Source organism: Zingiber officinale, chromosome 8A (assembly GCF_018446385.1).
Source record: "Zingiber officinale cultivar Zhangliang chromosome 8A, Zo_v1.1, whole genome shotgun sequence".
Classification (NCBI taxonomy): Eukaryota; Viridiplantae; Streptophyta; class Magnoliopsida; order Zingiberales; family Zingiberaceae; genus Zingiber; species Zingiber officinale.
Window position 1 is genome coordinate 78,000,312 of NC_056000.1, and position 22,242 is coordinate 78,022,553.

Genomic DNA, 22,242 nt, shown 5'->3' on the forward strand with positions numbered 1-22,242 from the left:
TACGATCCGAGTTAAATACCCCCACCTTTTCACTTGAGGTATGTGGGTTAGAGTTTCTTTCAGCATTTATACTGTTCGGTGATACTCTAGTGTTTGCTACTGGTTATAGCGAAATTTGGGGACCAAATTTTTTATTAGTAGGGGAGGATGTGAGATCTCATAAAATTTAAATAATAGGGTTAATTGAGAAAATATCCTTATAATATTTTTCCAGAATTTTTAAAAATTTTCTGAGAATTTTTCGGAGCCTGTACGGAGGGTTTTGAGGGGACGAATTAATGGGTTCAGATAAGGCCTGTTTGCGATACCCATTTAAGTGAGAAAAAGATTTATTTATAAATCCCTTTTATTATTCCTACCCCCAAACGCCGATTCCGATTTGTTTTCTCCCCGATCCCTTCTGCTCACGCGCCTCTTTCCTCTGCCTATTTCCTTTCTCTTCTCTGATGCCGACGACGCCACCAGGGGAAGTTATTGCCGGCGGTTGAGCACCCTATTTCTCCATCGATTGTGCTAGCTTGGAGGTCGTGGTTCCTTCCGGGTCATCGGCTTTGTGGAGGCATTCTCTCGGTGGAGTTGATAGGAGATCCAAACCCTAACCTTCACCCTTTACCTTATGGATCCGTGCCCTAGATCGTCGGGATTCGGAAGCCGGGAGCGTGCGTCGATGACAGAGGAAGGTTTCTGGAGTTTTTCCTCTCTTCCGATTACATCACCGATGTCTTTTGCTTCCTTCCACACGACGACAGGCTGTGCCCTAGGTGTGATGTGAAGGTAAGGGATCTTGTTGGTTGATTGTTGAGGGTTTTGTGTGACAATTCTTGATCCTTCTTCACTGATTCTCTCCAAACCGTGCCCTAGGTCCGTTGCCGGTGCTAGGTCTTGGCAAATGCTGTCTGATTGGGGGTTAGTGGTATCTTCGATACTCTGCTTCATGGATTGGATTAGGTGACTTCTGCTGGAGACAACCGATTGAAGGTAAGGGTTGATTTCAGGTATTAGGTCATTGATTGAATTTGGAATGCCTGGTTGATCTGTAACCTCATCTTGATCTGATTCCAGTGAGGTTGAGTGCTATGGATCGATAAGCATGGTGGTGAGGTGAGGTTCGGTGTACTATGGGATTCCCGTTGGTGCACAGCGGCTTTGATCAAAGCAGAGAGGTGGATTTCAGTAGCTTACCTTGGTTCGGCAGGACCTATTTCCACTAACAATCTTGTTGGCTGAGCTTGAGGACTTTGACGCGAGACGAGTATCTCGATGTCGGATTTGGACTGGATACGATTCTTCTATATCGGAGGCGGGTACCTTGACTTATCTTTTTGATATGTCTTGTTGATATGTCTAGTAGATTATAGCCTTTAGTAATAATTATGTTCGTCCTTATTTCGGTATGTCACTACCGGATACTCGTTACATGCTTGTTTGCTCACCTGTTATGCATTTTATGCTAGTATCCATATGATTATATATATGCTCAGTGAGATAGTGACATACCATGCTTGTTATGTTCAGGACCTAGGTTTTTGATATCCTAGCTGACCTGTGTACTTTAGTTCTTCGTATTTGACCATCGAGATTACGATACTCATTTTATATATATGGATATGGTTATGCTGATCAGTTTATTGCTATGCTTAGTGTCATGCATTATGATTGCATGTTGCGCGATTGTCGGCTCCACTATGGTTGAGCACATCGCCAGTTACATGTACTGCACACACCACCACTCATGGGTTAGTGGTATATCAGACATGTGTGTGGCGGTTCTGCTGTTTGGCTCCGTTGGTCCGAGGACTCAGCGTGGTAGCCGGCAGACAGTTCCGCTCTATTTGGCTCCGCTGGCATTTAGTGTAGCAGCGTAGTAGCCGGCAGACGGTGGACTCTGTTTGGCTCTGTTGATCAGGTGACTCAGCGTGGTAGCCGGCAGAGATACCTCCCCGTCATCGTGTACCGGGAGATGAGAGCATTGAGCTCCCCCATTTATGATTTGGGGTCAAAGGACAGGAGTACTCCGACAGCATCCCGTCCACTCGGTCACTCATCAGGAGTAGTGACGACAGAGTGCACGGTTGTCACAGCCCTACCCACTCGGCCTCACTATTGTGTGTGAGATGACTGACTGGCGTCAGGGGTGACCAGAACGCATCATTGGCATCATACACATTTATGCATTTACTGCTTGTGTTTGCTGCACTTGTATGCTGCATTTGGATGGATGCATATGTTTGACATGCATACAGGATTTATGACACTTCCGGTCTGACGACTTGATTATTCTGATAGGTGGCCCTGGTGAGTACAGTACTCTTCAGCCTTTTCTATTATGCATTACCTTCTTTTGTTCAGGAGACTGTACTCCATAGTTATTACTATTTGTTATAGTTTACTGTACATGTCAACTAGGTATCTGCTGAGTTGTTAAACTCACCCCCATGGACACTATCTTTTTCAGGTACTAGGTTATTTATGGAGACGCTTGGAGTATCCTGGCTGCCGGTCCCCACGTCACATCAGAAGCCCTGTCTCTGCCTTTGTTTATTGTTATTTTTGGTATATGTATTTGTGTACTTAGCTTTGTGTTCCAGTTTTGTGATCGGAGTGTTGTTTTGTGTAACGACCCACCTTCTGGGTACTATACTAGGCTGTAAGGCCGATCGCTACAGTTATGCTGTGCTATACTGTGCGGAAAGCTGAGCTAATTAAAATTTTACTCTACTAAGGACGGATACAACTGATAAGAAAGGTCTAAAGACCTTCTTTGCTGGTGTACACATGCTAAGGAGGGGAAACTGAACATCCCAACTGAGCTAGGGACTAGAAACTAAACTTCCCAACTACCTACAGACCTGCCGATCGATCCACAAATCGATCGGAGCTGCTGTCGTTCTGTTCCCAACTGGATCGGTCGGCAGACCGATCCAGGCACCTGAAACTCTCCTGGAACGCTGCTGTATCGTGCTGGATCGGTCGGCTGACCGATCCAGGAGGATATAGTAGCATACTGTATCTGTCTGGATCGGTCGGCTGACCGATCCAGTGGCACTGCTCAGGCCCTAATCGGTCTGGAGACCGATCAGAGTTCTGATTTCGCCCGGGAACTCTGATTTCAGCACTTTGGCATGCCAAAACCTCATACAACAACTCTAAACCAATGCAAATCACACTAATATAAAACTACTAACATTCTAAACCTGGCATACTACATAGTGCATGGTTTACTATTTCATAACACTTAACAATCAAAACTGAATAATGAAAACTAAAAACGCAAAGTGCTAATACTGAAGTAAAACTGTTTAGATCCCAAAGATCTTTATTCCAACTCCTACCCACACACATCTTGATAGCATTGCCCTCCAGCCTCCGCTACTGATCCACTTTTCCTTTACCTTTATCTGCAGTATAAGAAAAGTAGTATCTATAAGCTAAAAAGCTTAGTAAGAAACCATCTATCTCACGAAAACATGCATACGATGCAGATATGTTTTAAAAACATGTTGTTGGAAAGTAGGTGCTGATCATGGCATAGCATGACATTTATTCATATGAACAGAAACTGAGCATGGCAATCATACTTGCAAAAATAGAGCTGAGCATGAAAACTGAAACTGAATATAAATCATGGAACTGAACTAAGCTGATCATGAACTGTACTAAACTAACTGAGCTGGTACTGAAACTAAGCTGAACTCACGTAACTGATTGTGAATTTGAAAAGCTATACATATAATAAGTGAAAATACTAAACATGCTGCTGAGGGGCCCGGCAACTGTACGTGCTATGCGCGCATCTCTAACTAGACCCGGGGTTGCAAGTCCCAAATTTAGTAGAGCTACTAGGTTATCTAAACCTAGGGACCGACTATGGGAGCCCAGCCCAATGGATATCTAATCCAGTACAGTGCCAACTGAAAAGTAAAATACTGAGTATAGCTAAACTGTTCTAAATTGCTGTTTCTAGGTTATCTGAACCTAGAGGCGACTGTGGGAGCCCACCCATTGGATCGTAGTCCCATATAAGCTAGAATAAACTGATTTACTAATTTAGATGCTTCTAATGCATTCAACCGTGCTAATAAAAATGCCTAAGTTGCATTCTTTTCTAAGCTGGTTATTTAATCGAACACCTAGTGCGCTTTAACTCCCCTCTCTATTAGGGAGACTACCTTTAGGCACCCAACAGCATCTAAACCTCCAACTGAAGGAGAAAAGATGTGTCCGGCCCATCTAAAGGTACTCACTAAATCCCTAAACCTGCGAGGAGGGTTAAATACACCCTATGTGTCGAAAACATACGCATATAACTAAACTAATGCACAGAAAAAATCACACGGTAGCTATTATACTGCAGGTGAGGGGTTTCTTACCTCTTATTCATAATTTCTTACGATTCTAATCGCTAGAGTTCCGGTGGAGATGACCTTCTCGACGATCCGCTCACGTCTTCGCGTTCCTCTCGCGGAGAAGAACCTTTTTCGTGTTGGAGTCGTCGCCGGAAAGTGTCCTTGGGGCCCTAGAGAAAGAACCCTAGGTCTTCCTTGGTGTGGCGTCGAAAGAAGGAGGAAGAAAAGGGAGAGGTGGCGTGAGAGGGTTTCGGTGGAGAAGGATGTTGCCGAACCCAGTTCTCAAAATAAACCAACCCCAACTTAACCTTCCTATTCATACTAAGTAATTAATTCGGCCAAACCAATTATAAATATAATTGATTCCCTTTCCTTTCAGCACGGCCCTGCTGGGTTCAACTGGTTACTAACATTATCCTTAAGCCATAGGTCTCGGGTTCGATCCCCGCCTAAGCTATTTTGCGGTTCTAATTATTTTTGCTGCTTCCGCTACTCGGAAAATTCCGGAAAAATATCTAAAAAATCCAGAAAAATCATAGAATATTCATAATGCAGTTTCAAGAATTTTTAGGCGTTACAATCCCTCATACCTTATAAAAAGTTCGTCCTCGAACTTAGAATAATTCTGGGTACTTCTATCTCATGCTGACTTCTGTCTCCCAAGTTGCCTCTTCTGCTGTGTGACTGTGCCAAATAACTTTGACTAATGGTACTTCCTTGTTCCGTAATTTCCTAACTGCTCGGTCTATTATCTGAATAGGCCGACTATCATAGCTGAGGTCTTCGCGGATCTGTACCGACTGGGGCTCAATCACCTGGGTGGCATCTGGGGTATGCTTCTTCAGCATAGAGACATGAAATACGTTGTGGACAGCTGACATTTCCTGCGGTAGCTCTAGCTCATATGCTACCTTGCCCACTCTTCTGCTGATAAGGTATGGTCCCACATATCTGGGACTTAGCTTGCCCTTCTTCCCAAAACGCATTACTCCCTTCATGGGAGCTACTCTGAGGAACACTGAATCCCCAACTGAAAACTCTAAGGGTCTGCGCCGTGTATCAGCATAGCTCTTCTGGCGGCTCTGAGCTGTCTCTATCCTCTGGCGGATCTGCTGTCTGAAGCTCTAGTTCTTTCTGTTCACCACTCTCATACCAGCAGATTGGAGATCTACACCTCCGCCCATAGAGAGCCTCATAAGGTGTCATGCCGATAGTGGCCTGATAGCTGTTGTTGTATGCAAATTCTGCTAAGCTCAGATATTTGCACCAACTTCCCTTGAAGTCTAGGGCACACGCTCGGAGCATATCTTCGAGTACCTGATTTACTCGCTCCGTCTGACCATCTGTCTGAGGATGGAATGCTGTGCTGAACTTTACTGACTGTACACACTCCCAGAAGTGTTAGGTAAATCTACTGTCTCTGTCCGAAATGATGGTTCGTGGGACTCCATGTAGTCTGACGATCTCCTGGAGATACAACTGAGCTAGCTTCTCCATGGAGTAGGATATCTTGATAGCTAAGAAGTGGGCTGATTTAGTCAACCTGTCGACTATTACCCAGATGGCGTCAAAACCATTCGTGGTTCTGGGCAGTCCCACTATGAAATCCATAGAGATATCCTCCCACTTCCATTCTGGAATCTGTATAGGCTGCAGAACTCCTCCTGGTCGCTGATGTTCTGCCTTGACCCTCTGACAGGTGAGGCAGATGCTAACATATCTGGCGATGTCTCGCTTCATCCCGGGCCACCAAAAATGGTTCTTCAGGTCTTGATACATTTTGGTAGAACCTAGATGCATCGCATAGGGAGTCTTGTGAGCCTCATCTAAAATCTGTCTCCGTAGCTCCTCCTAATCTGGAACACAGAGTCTGTCACCAAAATACAACACCCCGCTATCGGACACTCTGAATTCTCTACTTTCTGATTCTGCTAGCCCTTGCTTGATTTTCTGAATTTCAGGGTCCTGCTCCTGAGCTGACTGAATATCACCAAGCAAGGTAGACTCTAAGGTCATAGTAGAGAGCTATCCAACAATGAGTTCGAGACCAAAATCTACGATCTCCTTCTGTAGGGGCGGTGACATGGCTGTAAGAGATAATAAGGTAGCACTGGATTTTCTGCTAAGTGCGTCGGCTACCTTATTGGCTTTCCCTGGATGGTAGAGGATGTCTATATCGTAGTCTTTGACCAGCTCAAGTCATCTAAGCTGTCGCATGTTCAGATCTTTCTGAGTGAAGAAGTACTTCAAACTCTGATGATCTGTATACACTCTGCACTGAGCTCCATATAAGTAATGTCTCCAAATTTTGAGAGCGAACACTACTGCTGCAAGCTCAAGGTCATGAGTAGGGTAATTCTTCTCATAATCCTTGAGTTGTCTGGAGGCATAGGCGATCACCTTGCCGTTTTGCATCAGTACTGCTCCTAGTCCCAACTTAGAGGCATCACTATAGATGTCAAAGCTGCTGGTGTTGTCTGGTAGAGCCAAAATGGGAGCACTGGTCAATCTCCTTTTGAGCTCGCTGAAGCTGTTCTCACAGTCCTCTGTCCACTGAAATTTCCTGTTCTTTCTGGTAAGAGCTGTCAGTGGGGAGGCTATCCTGGAGAAGTCCTCTACAAACTTTCTGTAATATCCTGCTAATCCCAGACGTTCTTAGGTCTCTTCCAGTTACTTACTGCTTCTATCTTGCTGGGATCTACCATAATACCATCCTTTGAGATGATGTGACCCAGGAAGGACACTTGATCTAGCCAAAATTCACATTTCGTGAACTTGGCGTATAGCTGGTTCTGCTGAAGGGTCTGCAATACTAGTTTCAGGTGCTCTGCGTGTTCTTCCTGAGTTCCTGAGTAGATAAGAATGTCATCGATAAACACAATAACAAACTTATCTAAATACTCCCTGAATACTCTGTTCATGAGATCCATGAATGTAGCTGGAGCATTGGTCACGCCAAAGGGCATGACTACGAACTCGTAGTGTCCATATCTCTAAATGCTGTCTTGGGTATATCCCCTTCTTTAACCTTCACCTGATGATAACCTGATCTGAGATCTATCTTAGAGAACACTGCTGCTCCCTTCAGCTGGTCGAACAGGTCATCGATTCTGGGAAGGGGATACCTGTTCTTGATCGTGACTTGGTTCAGTGATCTGTAGTCTATGCACAGTCGCATGCTTCCATCCTTCTTCTTCACGAACAATACAGGCGCTCCCCATGGTGAGTGACTCGGGCGTATGAAACCCTTGTCAAGCAGCTCCTGTAGTTGCTCCTGAAGTTCCTTCAGTTCTGCTGGAGCCATGCGATAAGGCGCTTTGGAGATAGGATTTGTACCAGGAATGAGCTCTATCTCAAAGTCAATCTCCCTGTCTGGAGCTAAGCCTGGTAACTCTTCATGGAAGACTGCTGGGTAGTCACATACGACTCGAACCTCTGCTAGCTGTTGGTTCTTGTCCTGGCTGGCGTTGACTACATGTGCTAGGAATCCTGTACATCCTGAATCCAGTAGCTTCTATGCTTTCATAGCTGAGAGAAACTTCTTGGCCTTTCTCTTTGGTTCCCCGCTGTATTCAAATTGCACTGTCGCTTCAGGTTGGAAGATGACTTTCTATTTACGGCACTCTATGGTAGCACCGTACTTGATCAGAAAGTCCATTCCAAAGATAACGTCATAGTCGGTCATCTCTAGCACTATCAAATCACAAAAGAGCTCTCTGTCTGCTATAATGACCGGCACTGCTCTGAGCCAGAGCGTGGATGTCATGATCTCTCCTGAAGGTAGTGCCGTCAAAAACTGACCACTGAGTACTTCTGTGGGTATTTCTGACTTTTCGGAGAACATCCTGGCTATATATGAATGGGTTGCCCCAGTATCAAATAGAACAGTAGCACTATACTGAAAAATGCTAATCTGACCTGTGACAACTGTCGAGGCATTGGCTACGTCCTCTCTGGTGAGTGAGTAGATCCTCGCATTCGCCATAGCTGGAGGGGCTTCTAATCTGCCCTAGCTGATAAGTGGACCTTTTAGAGCGGCCTGCATCTGATATAACTGAGCTGGCTGGCCTGCATACTGAATCTGCTGTGGCTGAGGAAGACCGGTCTTGTTCGGGCACTGCTTAGCCATGTGCCTTTCTAGCTGGGCGTCCTCGTGCCATTTCTAAAGACATAGAGAACATAACATAACTAATGTAATCACAGTTATATAACTACTAAAAAAAACTATCACATACTAACAAGCAGTAGGCATGTAAACATGAACTGTAATAACCAAACAAGGAGCATAAATTAAGTAGAGGTATTCTTACTTGGAAGCTGCAGGTTCAATGCTGATGTGTGTGTAGAAAGTATGGAACACTGCTCTGATACCACTCTGTAACGACCCACCTTCTGGGTACTATACTAGGCTGTAAGGCCGATCGCTACAGTTATGCTGTGCTATACTGTGCGGAAAGCTGGGCTAATTAAAATTTTACTCTACTAAGGACGGATACAACTGATAAGAAAGGTCTAAAGACCTTCTTTGCTGGTGTACACATGCTAAGGAGGGGAAACTGAACATCCCAACTGAGCTAGGGACTAGAAACTAAACTTCCCAACTACCTACAGACCTGCCGATCGATCCACAGATATGTACACCAGGTATATCCAGGTATGTCTGGATCGGTCGGCTGACCGATCCAGGCACCTGAAACTCTCCTGGAACGCTGCTGTATCGTGCTGGATCGGTCGGCTGACCGATCCAAGAGGATACAGTAGCATACTGTATCTGTCTGGATCGGTCGGCTGACCGATCCAGTGGCACTGCTCAGGCCCTGATCGGTCTGGAGACCGATCAGAGTTCTGATTTCGCCCGGGAACTCTGATTTCAGCACTTTGGCGTGCCAAAACCTCACACAACAACTCTAAACCAATGCAAATCACACTAATATAAAACTACTAACATTCTAAACCTGGCATACTACATAGTGCATGGTTTACTATTTCATAACACTTAACAATCAAAACTGAATAATGAAAACTAAAAACGCAAAGTGCTAATACTGAAGTAAAACTGTTTAGATCCCAAAGATCTTTATTCCAACTCCTGCCCACACACATCTTGATAGCATTGCCCTCCAGCCTCCGCTACTGATCCACTTTTCCTTTACCTTTATCTGCAGTATAAGAAAAGTAGTATCTATAAGCTAAAAAGCTTAGTAAGAAACCATCTATCTCACGAAAACATGCATACGATGCAGATATGTTTTAAAAACATGCTGTTGGAAAGTAGGTGCTGATCATGGCATAGCATGGCATTTATTCATATGAACAGAAACTGAGCATGACAATCATACTTGCAAAAATAGAGCTGAGCATGAAAACTGAAACTGAATACAAATCATGGAACTGAACTAAGCTGATCATGAACTGTACTAAACTAACTGAGCTGGTACTGAAACTAAGCTGAACTCACGTAACTGATTGTGAATTTGAAAAGCTATACATATAATAAGTGAAAATACTAAACATGCTGCTGAGGGGCCCGACAACTGTACGTGCTATGCGCGCATCTCTAACTAGACCCGGGGTTGCAAGTCCCGAATTTAGTAGAGCTACTAGGTTATCTAAACCTAGGGACCGACTATGGGAGCCCAGCCCAATGGATATCTAATCCAGTACAGTGCCAACTGAAAAGTAAAATACTGAGTATAGCTAAACTGTTCTAAATTGCTGTTTCTAGGTTATCTGAACCTAGAGCTAGGTTGTCTGAACCTAGAGGTGACTGTGGGAGCCCACCCATTGGATCGTAGTCCCATATAAGCTAGAATAAACTGATTTACTAATTTAGATGCTTCTAATGCATTCAACCGTGCTAATAAAAATGCCTAAGTTGCATTCTTTTCTAAGCTGGTTATTTAATCGAACACCTAGTGCGCTTTAACTCCCCTCTCTATTAGGGAGACTACCTTTAGGCACCCAACAGTATCTAAACCTCCAACTGAAGGAGAAAAGATGTGTCCGGCCCATCTAAAGGTACTCACTAAATCCCTAAACCTGCGAGGAGGGTTAAATACACCCTATGTGTCGAAAACATATGCATATAACTAAACTAATGCACAGAAAAAATCACACGATAGCTATTATACTGCAGGTGAGGGGTTTCTTACCTCCTATTCGTAATTTCTTACGATTCTAATCGCTAGAGTTCCGGTGGAGATGACCTTCTCGACGATCCGCTCACGTCTTCGCGTTCCTCTCGCGGAGAAGAACCTTTTTCGTGTTGGAGTCGTCGCCGGAAAGTGTCCTTGGGGTCCTAGAGAAAGAACCCTAGGTCTTCCTTGGTGTGGCGCCGAAAGAAGGAGGAAGAAAAGGGAGAGGTGGCGTGAGAGGGTTTCGGTGGAGAAGGATGCTGCCGAACCCAGTTCTCAAAATAAACCAACCCCAACTTAACCTTCCTATTCATACTAAGTAATTAATTCGGCCAAACCAATTATAAATATAATTGATTCCCTTTCCTTTCAGCACGGCCCTGCTGGGTTCAACTGGTTACTAACATTATCCTTAAGCCATAGGTCTCGGGTTCGATCCCCGCCTAAGCTATTTTGCGGTTCTAATTATTTTTGCTGCTTCCGCTACTCGGAAAATTTCGAAAAAATATCTAAAAATTCCAGAAAAATCATAGAATATTCATAATGCAGTTTCGAGAATTTTTGGGCATTACATTTTGGTTGTGTGGTGTAAGCCTAGCCGGCTAGCAGTGTTTTATTTGGTTTTGTATGAGCTTGTATTTTATGTTTATCCGCTGTATTGGTTTTGTTTCAGCCATGTAGGCTGATTATATATATATAATTGCGTGGTTGTGTGTATATTCCAGCCGCCTGTGGCTGATGTATATTATGCCTGTAGAAATGCTTCAGATTGTCACCCGTACAGGGGAGGTGCTGTCGAAATTTCTTCGGACAGGGACTCCTCTGGGGCGTGACAGATTAAGCGAGCTTTGTTTTCAAATCAGTTGCCCCTTATCCTTTTGTATAAGGAGGCACTCTTGAGCACTAACGACCTTAACAATTATTTGCCTAGTGTTATTGTTTCTCTCTTACAAGAATTCAAGGAGGTCTTTTCTGAAGAGGTTCCGCATGGTTTACCTCCCATTAGAGGAAGTGAGCACAATTATTAGCAGTGTTTTATTTGGTTTTGTATGAGCTTGTATTTTATGTTTATCCGCTGTATTGGTTTTGTTTCAGCCATGTAGGCTGATTATATATATATAATTGCGTGGTTGTGTGTATATTCCAGCCGCCTGTGGCTGATGTATATTATGCCTGTAGAAATGCTTCAGATTGTCACCCATACAGGGGAGGTGCTGTCGAAATTTCTTCGGACAGGGACTCCTCTGGGGCGTGACAGATTAAGCGAGCTTTGTTTTCAAATCAGTTGCCCCTTATCCTTTTGTATAAGGAGGCACTCTTGAGCACTAACGACCTTAACAATTATTTACCTAGTGTTATTGTTTCTCTCTTACAAGAATTCAAGGAGGTCTTTTCTGAAGAGGTTCCGTATGGTTTACCTCCCATTAGAGGAAGTGAGCACCAAATTGACTTCATACCTGGTGCCTCCATTCCGAATCGACCTGCCTATAGAAGCAATCCGGAGGAAACAAAGGAACTTCAGAGGCAAGTTAATGAATTATTAGAAAAGGGGTATGTTCGAGAAAGCATGAGTCCTTGCGTTGTGCCTGTGTTACTAGTTCCCAAGAAGGACGGAACATGGAGGATGTGTGTGGATTGTTGAGCCATCAACAACATCACGGTAAAGTATCGCCATCCAATTCCTAGGATTGATGATATACTTGATGAATTGCATGGTTCTTGTGTGTTCACAAAAATTGATCTTAGGAGTGGATATCATCAGATTAGGATGAAGGAAGGTGATGAATGGAAAACTGGTTTTAAAACTAAGCATGACTTATATCAATGGTTAGTAATGCCTTTTGGCTTAACTAATGCTCCTAACACTTTTATGCGTTTGATGAACTATGTTTTGCGTGCTTTCTTAGGGAAATTTGTAGTTGTGTATTTTGATGATATTTTGATTTTTAGCAGAAGCTTAGAAGAGCATGTTACACATTTAATGTTAGTTTTGAGTGTGCTAAAAGAAGAAAAGCTTTTTGCTAACCTTGATAAATGCACCTTTTGTACGGAGAAAGTTGTGTTTCTTGGTTTTGTTGTTAGTACTAAAGGCGTTGAGATGGATGAGGAAAAGGTGAAAACAATCCAAGAGTGGCCAACACCAACAACAATTAGCCAAGTGAGGAGTTTCCATGGTTTGGCCAGCTTCTATCGACGATTTGTTCGTGATTTTAGCAATATTGCAGCTCCTCTTACTAAAGTCATCAAGAAAAATGAGTCATTCAAGTGGGGAGAGGAGCAAGAGAGGGCCTTCAACACTTTGAAAGAAAAGCTAAGTTCTGCTCCTTTACTAATCCTACCAGATTTTTCTAAAATATTTGAAATCGAATGTGATGCTTCTGGTGTTGGTATAGGTGTTGTGCTTATGCAGGAAATGAGACCCATTGCTTATTTCAGTGAGAAGTTGAGTGGAGCCACTCTCAACTATCCCACATATGACAAGGAAATGTATGCATTGGTGAGAGCATGACAACATTACCTATGGCCAAAAGAATTCGTGATTCACACAGATCATCAATCTCTAAAGCATTTGAAGAGTCAACATAAGTTGAACCGACGTCATGTTAAATGGGTAGAATTCATTGAGACATTTCCTTATGTGATCAAATACAAGCAAGGAAAGGAGAACGTAGTTGCTGATGCACTATCTCGAAGGTATGCTTTACTATCCACTTTAGATACGAAGTTACTTCGATTTGAATATATCAAGGATTTATATACTAATGATACTGATTTTTCTGAGGTGTTCAAAGCATGCGATAAGGTTGCATTTGGTAAGTTCTATAGGCATGATGGGTTTTTATTTCGTGAAAATAGATTGTGTGTGCCTATGTGTTCGTTACGTGAATTATTCACTAGGGAAGCCCATGGTGGTGGATTGATGGGTCATTTTGGTGTTACTAAGACTTTAGGGGTTTTACAGGATCATTTCTTTTGGCCTCATATGAAACGCGACGTGGAAAGAATTTGTGAGAAGTGTATCACTTGCAAACAAGCTAAATCTAAATTGAAACCCCATGGCTTGTATACTCCTTTGCCTATACCTAGTGAACCTTGGACTGATATTTCAATGGACTTTGTTTTGGGATTACCCGGGACCAAGAGAGGGAGAGATTCAATTTTTATTGTGGTAGACAGATTCTCTAAAATGCGTATTTCATTCCATGTCATAAAACCGATGATGCATTGCATATAGCTAAATTGTTCATTAAAGAGGTTATTAGGTTGCATGGCATGCCTAGGACCATTGTCTCTGATAGAGATGCAAAATTTTTGAGCTATTTTTGGAAGACTTTGTAGGAGAAATTAGGAACTAAATTATTGTTCTCTACTACTTGTCACCCCAAACTGATGGGCAAACTGAAGTGGTCAATCGAACCTTGTCCTTTTTACTTCGTGCGGTCATTAACAAGAATTTGAGAATATGAGAAGATTGTCTACCTCATGTTGAATTTGCTTACAATAGGAGCATACATTCTGCGACTAAATTTTCTCCATTTGAAATTGTTTATGGTTTCAATCCCTTGTCACCATTAGATTTGATTCCTTTAGTTGTAAGTGAGCATATAAACTTAGATGGTAAGCAGAAGGCCGAATTCGTAAAGAAGATTCATGAACAAGCACGACTGAATATTGAGAAAAGAACTCAGCAATACATGCAACAAGCTAACAAGGGGCGCAAAAAAATTATGTTTGAACCAGGAGAATGGGTTTGGTTACACCTCCGAAAGGAGCGATTTCCGGACAAACGTCGTTCTAAACTTCTACCTCGAGGGGATGACCCATTTCAAGTATTAGAGCGCATCAATGATAATGCCTACAAACTTGAACTACCAGGTGAGTATGACGTACATTCTACTTTTAATGTTGCTGACTTATCCCCGTTTGATGCAGGTGATGATTTGAGGACAAATCCTTTTCAAGAAGGGGAGAATGATGTATGCTCAAGGGCTGAAGATAGGAGAGATCAGTTATCACATCTGGAAGGCCCAATTACAAGACTACGGGCAAAGCGTTTCAAGGAAGCACTAAATGGGCTAATCAAAAACATTGGGAGGACTATGAGCAAGGAGAAACCAATATAATCGCAACTGCTAGTCGTGACCTAATCCACGTAATCGGGCACAACCATCCATGACTGGCCGGAAGAACGCTATTAAGCATGCAAAGCATGGGAATTCGTTCATGCATGAAGACTTAAGTATTTTAGATTGTTTAATAAAGCATGCAACTTGGGACTCTAATTGTGCATGCATTTATTTTGTTTTGGGTTTCTAGATAGTTTGCATGAGGCATGCAACATTGGGACTCTAATTGTGCATGTACTTATCTTGTATTTTCCTTGTTCACTCCCATTATGTAAGGGAGGGACATCTTAGTATGAAGCAACTTAGTTTTTGGTGAGATTGTGTGCTCTCTTAGTTCTTGAAAGAACTTGCTGAACTTATCGAGTCTACTCTCGTGGCGTTCAACCCATCGAAACTTATCACCCCTAGGTGTGGCGTTTCTTTCCTTCGTAGGCTTGGTTTGTGCCAATTCTTGGTTACGGGTTAAGGCTCACACTCTTGTGTTTAGTTCTTGGGGTTCTATCCACCTTTATTTCGGGTTCCATCACATTTATTGGTGGGGTTCGTATCACCATGAATGAAAATTCCCCTGGAAACAATCAAATGAAGTCTCCAACAATTCAAAAGGATTTAACACGGGCTTGTGCTGCTGAAGTCACAAATGTCATTCTTAATGATATAAAAGACAATATATTTTCTCTTATGGTTGATGAGTGTCGAGATATTTCAGTCAAAGAACAAATGGGAGTTGTTTTAAGATACGTGAACAAACATGGATGTGTTGTTGAAAGATTTCTTGCTATTGCACATGTGTCTGACACTTCTGCTATTTCTTTAAAGAAGACTATTGATGAATTGTTTGCAAAACATAAGTTGTCATTATCAAGATTAAGAGGTCAAGGATATGACGGAGCTTCAAATATGCGAGGTGAGTATAATGGATTGAAGGCTCTTATATTGAAGGAAAATTCATCTGCAAGATATGTCCATTGTTTTGCTCACCAACTTCAACTAGTTGTTATTGCAGTTGCTAAAAGCAATCGAATTGTGAGTGATTTCTTCCAATATGTTACTATGATTGTGAATATTACTGGTGCTTCATGCAAAAGAAAAGATAAGTTTAGACAACTTGAACATGATAGACTTGTAGAATGTTTGGAGAAAGGAGATATTGTTAGTGGCAAAGGAAAAAATCAGGAAATCAATTTAAAACGGCCAGGGGATACTCGTTGGGGTTCACATTACATGACTATTATCCGTTTGATGTCTACGTGGACTTCTGTTTTACAAGTGCTTGAAAATGTGTATGATGATGGTACTAATGATGATAATAGTGATATCACCACCAGTTTAATTGATAAGATGGAGAGTTATGAATTTGTGTTTGTGATGCATTTAATGAAATCTTTATTGGGAATCACAAATGAATTGTCACTTGTCTTACAACAAAAGGGTCAAAACATTGTACTGGCTATCAGTTTTATCAAGACAATGAAAGTTCGATTACAAAAATTGAGAGAGGAAGGATGGGAGAATTTTTTGGACGTCGTCAACAAATTTTGTAGTAACCATATGACCCCAGTACCAAATATGAAAGAAAATATGAGAACTCATGGTCACAGCAGACGAAATGGACAAATGATTACTAATTTTCATCACTATCGTGTTGAAATTTTTTATCAGGTATTATTTTTAAATATTTTATTGAATTTTAATTTTCTAATAATGTTTTTTATTCATTTTTTACTGTTACAATATTAGGTTCTTGATATGTTGGTTCAAGAGATGAGTAATCGGTTTTTAGAATCAAGTACGGAGGTATTTACTTGCATTGCTTGCTTAGATCCAAAGGACTCTTTTTCTCAATTTGATATTGGTAAGCTACTCCACCTTGCTGAACTTTATCCGGAGGACTTTTCATTGACTGATCATGCAATACTTGAGGACCAACTTGAGACTTACATTCAAAATGTACGAGGTGAATTTTCTATGATTAAAGATTTGGGAAGTCTTGCTAAAAAGACGATTGAAACGGGGAAGAATACAATTTTTCCATTGGTATATTGGTTGATCGAGTTAGCATTAGTTTTACCAGTTGCAACTGCTTCTGTTAAAAGAGTTTTTTCTGCGATGAAAATTATCAAGACTGATTTGCATAATAGGATGGGGGATGAGTGGATGAATGACAGTTTGGTAGTATACATCGTGTGAGATCTCAGGAAAATTTAATTAATAGGGCTATTTGGAAAATAGCCTTATAGAATTTTTCCGGAATTTTTAGAAATTTTCTAGGAATTTTTTTGAGCTCGTACGGAGGGTTTTGAGGGGATCAATCGGTGGCACGGATAAAGCATGTTTGGGATACCCATTTAAGTGAGAAAATGTTCTAATATATAAATCCCTTTTTCATTTTCTTTTTATTTCTCCCAAACGCCGAACCCGACCCTCCTCTTCACTGCGATTTCCTCTCCTTCCCTGACTCTCTTCCCCGACCCTTTCCTCTCTCTGTTCTCTCTCGCGGACAAGCGACGGCGACGGGAGCAAGGCTCCAGCTCCGGCGATCTTCCTTTACCGGCATCGGCGGCCGTTGAGCACAGATCTGGGTGGCGCTGTTCCTCTCCAGATTGCAGACATGGTGTCGCATCTCCTCTAGCCGACCTTTCTTCCCCGATCTGACGCCACTGGATCGATCCAAATCCACCCGATCGTCGCGTGGAAGGGTCTTTAGGGCTCCGAGGGTAAGAAACCTCGACCGATCCTTTCTTCTTTACTTTCTTGTCTCTGCCCTAGATTACCGACGCACCTCCTTTTCTTTGAGGTTGATTTAGGTCATAGATTGGAGATGTTGGGATCATTGAGGTGTCGGACAGGGGCTAGAAGGATTGTTGCTTGATTTGTGATCTACACTGGTTGATCACTTCTCTTGATCTGATCAGTGAGGTGAGTTTTGGTTACTATGATGTTTTGGTGTTGTGGTGTTCTTTGAGCTAGTAGGTTGTTGTTCTGTGGTGTTCTTGATCTCACCTTGATCCAAATGGTAGGGAAGAAATCCAGCAGAGAGGAGGTTCTGTTCCATTTCTATGGTGTTGATTTCTTGATCGCCTGAGATGTTATCTTCATCCGATCAGTAGGAAGGATTTTAGCAGCGAGGTTGTGTTGTTGTGATGTTGGAATTGTGGTCATTGATGTGGTTTACAACAACATTTCTAGTTCCGACAACTCTCCAACAGCAGCTACCTTTCCTGGCAGCACCATTTCTTTGTGTGGATCAACAGAACAGTGCTAGGAATTTAGGTAAGGTATTGGATTTTCGATCTTAGTTGTAGATCATGGTGTGATTTGATTTCTAGATGGTTATGCATGATGTAGATGAATTATACTAGTTGTTAATTGTATGTAGGGTTCTTGATCTTGCTGTAGAACAGTTATTTTAGGTTTATGCATTGCATTAGGGATAATTTGATTACATGATTAGTGTGATTAGATTTAATTACTTAAATTAATCTAATGGAATGATTAGGGTTAAGATAATTAACCCTAGTCAATTATTAGATTTAATTTAAGTTTATGTTTCTAATCTAACTGGTGATTAGGGATTAGGTAACTAACCCTAATTGACCGTTAGATTTTATTTAGGTAGGATGTGATTGACTTGATTAGGGGTTTTCCCTAATTTGGTTTTATGGATTTTATTTAGCTATTCATTTGAATTTAGCTAAATAAAATATAAATATTGTTGTTTGACACAGGACTCTGATTCGAGACGGGCATCTCGACTTTGGATCGCTTGATTGTACCTTCTATTTGAGGCGGGTACCCTTTGACTTATCTTTTGATGCTGTCTTATGATATGTATAGTTTATATATAATTACTAGTGGTAGATGGTAGATTTATCTCTTCCCTGGTCTTAGCTTAGTTGATACCTATCATATACTTCTTCCGTTAGTTGCTTTACTTTAGAACTGGATGCTTTTATCTTTTGCCATGTATATATATGTTTATAGAGATGGATAGGTACATTTAGTGTTACTTTCCACTGGATTAGTTGCTGTAGGTACTTGTTATATGTTGTTGGATTTATGTTGCTTATATCTCTGTTATATATGCGTTTACCTTTTTGGCACCTACACATATGGAGGAGGATATGTTCATGTATGACATACTGTAGCCGCACGCACCATATTGCATGATTGCATGCTGGGTGATTGACGACTCCATTATTGTTGAGCTCGTCAGCCGGCTACATGAGGGCTTGCACACAGCATGACCACTACATGGGTAGTGGCACAACACTCAGGGTGTGTGTGGTAGGTTGCTCGGTGGTGCACCGCCGGGGTGCTCATGGGTAGCACGATACAACGGGGTTACAGCCGGGATCCTTCCCCGTCATCGCGTACCGGGAGATGAGAGCATTGCGCTCCCTCACTATGTCTGAGGTAGGAGGATAGGTGTACTCCGACAGCATCCCGTCCACTCGATCACTCATCAGGGGTAGTGACGGCAGAGTGCACGGTGTCACAGCCCTACCCACTCGGTCTCGCCATCGTGTGTGTGAGACGGCTGATTGGCGTCAGGGGTGACCATGTCATATTGTTAGGATGTATACTAAAAGCCTAGTTTTTGGTATAAACATTTATCTAGAAATAATAATCACATTGGTCAAATGTCTATATTTATGATAAATATAGTTGTTCAATTAATTTATATTGTAGATAACATGGTGTGTGGTGTCACACACAGAGAATCATGTTATCAGTACCTTATAAATTATAAACAGTAGCTCACGACCAAGATGGAAAGGAACAAACCATTGGAAGGTCGTAGTGTAATTAGGTATTAGTTTATCTTAACTATATAATTACACTAGTACACTTAGAGTGTATTGAGTAGGACCATTAGAGGTCGTTTCTTTTATACTGACTTTATAAAGAAACAAAGACCTCAGTTATTATGGAAGTGTGTGCTCTTAATCCTAATATAATAACAAGTACATATATTTGATATTTATTTTTTTAATTTATCAATGGGTGAGATTTAGTTCGATAAATCAATAAGCCCGATAAGTTGGGAAATGATATCACTTATAGTGTGTGTTGTTGATTATAGAAGGAAACTGTGTCCTAGAGATACTAGGTTGATAATGTCCCCAAGAGGAGCTCATAAGGATTGTCATGTTAAACCCTGCAGGTGGACTTAGTCTGACATGACGATAAGGTTGAGTGGTACTACTCTTGGACTAAGATATTAATTAAATGAGTTGTCAGTAACTCACTTAATTAGTGGACATTCGACATCTTAAACACAGAGAGACTAACACACTCATAATAAGAAGGAGCCCAAAATGTAATTTGGGATTGATGCGGTAGTTCAATAATAATTCTCTAGTGGAATGGGTTATTATTGATGAAATTAAGTTGGATGTTCGGGGCGATCACGGGATGCTTAATTTTATCGGGAGACCAAAATCAATTCCTCCTTTCGGTCCCTATCGTAGCTTCTTATTTATAAAACCTTGTATCTACTCAAGCCCATCTTCAAGTCCATGTTATTGGTGTTGCTATCCAAGGATGCTTCATGAGAACAACAAGTTCCCAATTGAGTCAACATGAGAAGTTTTTCTTGCCAATTGGTCAACGTGAGAAGCTTGTCAACATGTTGAGATCAATGTGAACAGAACATTGGTGTTGCTTATCAACGTGAACAACTTATTAACGTTTTGCTTGCCATGTGAAGAAGTTTTGAGAAAATTATCAAACATTGATATGTTCACGTGAGGCCGATCACATGGAATTAAAAGGAGAGGAGTTTTAATTTTATTTTTTCATTTTATAATCAACCATGAAGGGATATAAAAGTGGAAATATTATTTTTAATATTTTCTGAAAGTAAATAAGGAGATTTTAATTTTTGACGAAAAGTTTCCTTATTTGTGAGCCAATGGTGTGGCCGGCCATGATAAGAGTTAATAGGAAGTTTTATTTAATTCTTCCTAATTATTTTATATCAAGGAAAGTTAAGGAAATTAATTGTAACTAAATTTCCTTAATTACTAAAGCCAAGGATTATAAAAGAGGGGGTTAAGGTGCATTCATTAGATTGAACCTCTATTATTTTCTCCCTCTTTTCTTCCTTGGTATGGCCGGCCTCCTTCTTTTCTCTTCTCTCCATCTTGTGGCCGAACCTCTCTTCCTCCTTGGAGATCAAGTGGTGGCCGGATTTTAGCTTGGAGAAGAAGGAGAGAAAGCTTACATCCCTTGGAGCTTGGTTGGTGGAAAAATATCTTCATCTTTTGGAAGCATAGTGCTTGGCCGAAACTTGAAGAAAGGAGAAGAAGGTGCTTTGGTGGTTTCTCATCTCGGAAGATCGTTGCCCACACAACGTCCGAGGTTAGAAGAGGAATACGGTAGAAGATCAAGAGGTCTTTCTAAAAGGTATAACTAGTATTTTTCTTTTCCGCATCATACTAGTTATTTTAGGAAATAATACCAAATACAAGAGGCATGCGATTCTAATATTTCGAATTTGTTTTCGATGTTGTGTTCTTTTGTTTTTCTTTCCCTTGTGATTTGATTGTTCTTTTCGGTTAACCTAAAGTTATTTTAGGAAATTAAATATTATCTTTCCATAAAAGGTTTTGTCTAGTCGGTGGTGGTTGCTCCCATATCCAAGAAGGCCGTGTGTCTCGCCACGTCAGTACTGGGAACCAATTATGAAAATTAATATTTAATGGAATTAATAACTTAAGGTGATTTGGGTCGAACGTATTAAGTTCCGCAGGAGACCCAAGTCAAAACCTAAAGGAATGAATAGATTAAGTTTTGGATCAAACGTGTTAAGTTCCGCAGGCGATCCAAAATTTAATTTAAAAGAACACATGGTAGCTAGGAAAAGGTTCGGACCTTTGTACAAAATTTTTGTACAGTGGAACCTCTAGGTTTTACGAGTAGCAACCAACACATATTGCATCATATGCACGGATTGCATTCTTTATGATTGATGCATTTTGGTGATTGCATATGATTGACATGTATACAAGATACATGCTTTTGTTCTGACTATTTTTATCTGTGTATGTTCACAGTCAGTTGCACAAGCCTCGTAGGTGAGTACAGTTTATTTCAGTTATGCATTTTCTTATTATTCTTGCTATAGACTGTACTTTATGCCTATTGCTGGTTATTACAGTTTATTTCAGCTATGCATATCTGTTATACTGTTAGGAGACTATACCGTAGGTTGTACTGTTAGGAAACTGTACTGTAGGCTCTATGGTTTAGTGTACTGTACCATAGGATGTTACTGGTGGTTATATGTTGTTGTACATATCTATTGGATTACCTGCTGAGTTCTTTGAACTCACACCGTTGTTACTATTTTTCAGATTGAGACCATCGGGAGATATTCCAGTAGTTAGCCCCATTATCGCGAGGATTTTCTTTGTCAGATTATATTTTGCTTTTGCATCTTATATACTTGTATTGTGGGTTTGTATTGTGGACTTTGAACATTCGGGTTTGCTACTTTTGTTTTCCGTTGCGGTTTTTCTCATTACTTTGTGAATTTGTTTTCTTCGTTGTAGTGGAGTAGGATGTTTACATATATCTTCGAGGATTCTATATCGTTCTTCTTTATTAAACTGCGTAGATTGATTATAT

The 22,242-nt window shown here is 41.3% G+C and overlaps 1 protein-coding gene across 1 annotated transcript; it reads left to right on the forward strand.

The window, feature by feature from the left end:
• The first annotated feature begins 15,159 nt into the window (after nt 1-15,159).
• LOC122010995 (zinc finger MYM-type protein 1-like) lies at nt 15,160-16,797 on the forward strand. The gene is made up of 2 exons (XM_042567445.1): nt 15,160-16,269; nt 16,348-16,797. Exons 1-2 carry the CDS (start codon nt 15,160-15,162, stop codon nt 16,795-16,797), a joined length of 1,560 nt encoding a protein of 519 aa, XP_042423379.1.
• Nucleotides 16,798-22,242: the final 5,445 nt, after the last annotated feature.

Coding starts and splice junctions, on each gene's coding strand:
- LOC122010995 (XM_042567445.1), top strand. CDS start 15,160: ATGAATGAAAATTCCCCTGGAAACAATCAAATGAAGTCTCCAACAATT. Junction 16,270..16,347: donor GTGTTGAAATTTTTTATCAG/GTATTATTTTTA, acceptor TTACAATATTAG/GTTCTTGATATGTTGGTTCA.